At 64.2% G+C, this 2,283-nt stretch overlaps 1 protein-coding gene across 1 annotated transcript in view; it reads right to left on the bottom strand.

Moving 5' to 3' along the window:
• The window catches only part of NCOR2 (nuclear receptor corepressor 2), a 189,120-nt gene that overhangs the window by 84,788 nt on the left and 102,049 nt on the right, over positions 1–2,283 (bottom strand). Inside the window, exon 12 of the mRNA XM_023523892.1 lies at positions 476–530. Coding sequence (XP_023379660.1) covers positions 476–530 — 55 coding nt within the window. The remainder of the gene's footprint in view (positions 1–475; positions 531–2,283) is intronic.

Here is a 2,283-nt window from a genome sequence, read left to right as displayed (position 1 = left end):
GGGACCTGCTGACCACACGCCTGGCTTGGCGTCTGGGATGTCAGCGTACATTGACCATCAGAGGGACCGAGAAAGGTCATTCCATCGAGCGTCCTGCAAGAACGCCACTCTTGCCCATAAAGCCCTAATTAGGACGCCGTGGCCTCTGGAACCCATGCCCAGTCTGCGGGGACGCTGGCTGCCACGTCTGAAGAGCCAGCTCCAGGGACGCCCTGCACTCACTCAGCTCTCCTGGGGTTTCCCAGCCCAGAGCTCCGCCCCCATGGGCCCAGGAGGGCGGGACCTGAGGCCGCCTTCTCAGGAAGGAGAAAGGAGGGGAGAACAGGCAGACACAGCGAGGGGGGTGAGGGACAAGGGGGCAGAGGCCTCTGAGCGGGGAGGGGGCGAGTCCTCGCCTGGTCCGGCCGCTGCCTGCGGGCACCAGACACCAGAGGGGCGAGGGGCGGGGCGGTGGGGCTGGCGGGCGGAGACTCACCTTCCTCTCCAGGAAAGATGCAATCAGGCCAAAGTTCTTGGGGTGCTGCATGAACCTGTGGGAACAGAAGGGTGGGCCTGAGGCCAGGTGGAGAGGGGCTTCCCGGCGGGGTGGACGCCGAGCTCCCGGGCGCCTGCCATCTCCGCTGGCCTGGCTGGGCGGGCACCGCCCCACTCAGAGCAATTAAGCCCAGGGGGGCGTGGGAGAGCTGGGAGGCCTGGGCGGGCGGGCCAGGGCTCGGCAAAGGAGGCGTTCCTCGGGATGAGTCACTGGTTTTAGCGCCTTTGAAAATATATTTGTTTGTCCTGCTGGAGGCGGCTTCCAGGAAAAACGAGGACATTACACGCAGCTTGCTGGTGGGTTCTCCCCTTCTAAATCTGCTTTTGTTTCTGTCTCCAGCTGGGCCTGGGAAGCGGGGCCTCGCCCCGGCCCACGGCCCACGCCGGGCCCTGCCAGCCAGGTCACAGGTCAGGTCTTGAGTGGTAGGAGGAGAGGCTCTACGTGCCCTCGGGGAGGCGGGCAGGAGGCAGGCCCGCCGAGGAGGCAGCACGAAGGGACTAAAGCTGGAGGGGGTGGCGGGGAGCTGGCGCCCCACCAAGCACTGGGAAACAGCTCAGCCGGGCTGAAATGTCAGGGCCACAGGAGCAGGCGGACTGCGGGGGCGGAGATGTGGGTCACGGCTGCTCGGGCCCCAGGGATGCTGGGTGGGGTCACTGGCCGGGGCCCAGCCTCGGCCTGGTCATCCCCACAATGCCACCGCCCCACGGCCTCCCTTGGGGAGAGAAGAAGCTGCTGGCGAGGCAGGGGCCCTGCGTCCCCCAGAGGGAGCCTGGGCCAGAGCCCAGCCCTCCAGATGGCTGGGCAGAAGGCCAGTGGGCCCCTCCCCTGCTCCCCAACCAGACACCGGAGAATCCGGAACGGCCTCTTCTCCCTTCCCGGAGGAAGCCCTGTCGGCGGCAGGCTTCCCCGCCTGGAACCCCACCTCAGGCGGTGTGCACAGCTGGGGCCAGCCCGACGCCCTTCTCCTCCAGACAGGCGACTTTTCTCCCTCCCTCTCTCCGCCCCGGCAACATTTCCTTCCCCCTAGTCCCTTCCTTGGGGTTTTCCCAAGCAGAGATGGGCCCCTGGGAGACCAGGAGCCAGAGTCGTGAATCTCCAGGTCACTCGTTACACCACCCTCCAGCCTACACCTGTATCTTCTGCCGAAGGTCCCTGAACACGTGCCATGACTGGCCGCCTCCGGACCGCGAAACAGCCAGGCACTGTCTGTCGCCAACCCATGTGATAGATGTGGAACCTGCAGCTCAGAGGGGAAGTGGCTTGCTCGAGGTCTCCAAGCCAGCCCGTGGTGGAGCTCGGGGCCACCTGCACACATTTCGCTCAGGCCCTGAGCACATACCAGCCATCGGGCTGAAAACGAGACGTCAACCAGGGCCACACTCCTTGACAGACACGGGCCGCCCGAGTGGGTGTCTGCAGGCGTCACCCTGCCCGGGCCCCGGCTTCAGCTACTGAGTTAACTAACACGGTGGGATCATCACGTCTGAGCAGCCACGTGAAAGCCCCAGAAAGGTGGGAACACGGGCAGCACCCAGAAGCGCCTTGGTAATTTTTTTAAGACGGCATAAATCAATAAAAATATCGAACGCGCCAAGGGGATTTAACTACCTAACGCGACACTAATTTGTGGCATTTTCGACGGCTCTGCAGTCGCCTCGCTGGCTTGAAAGGGCGTAAGGCCTTACTTGACAGTGCAAGTGTGTCTGTGATCGGCAGGCCGAGCAGCAGCCACTGAGGAACTGGGCTTT

The sequence above is a fragment of the Pteropus vampyrus genome, unplaced genomic scaffold, assembly GCF_000151845.1.
Source record: "Pteropus vampyrus isolate Shadow unplaced genomic scaffold, Pvam_2.0 Scaffold430, whole genome shotgun sequence".
NCBI lineage: Eukaryota > Metazoa > Chordata > Mammalia > Chiroptera > Pteropodidae > Pteropus > Pteropus vampyrus.
Note: the sequence above shows the minus strand (reverse complement) of the source record. Positions and strands in the feature narration are given on the sequence as shown.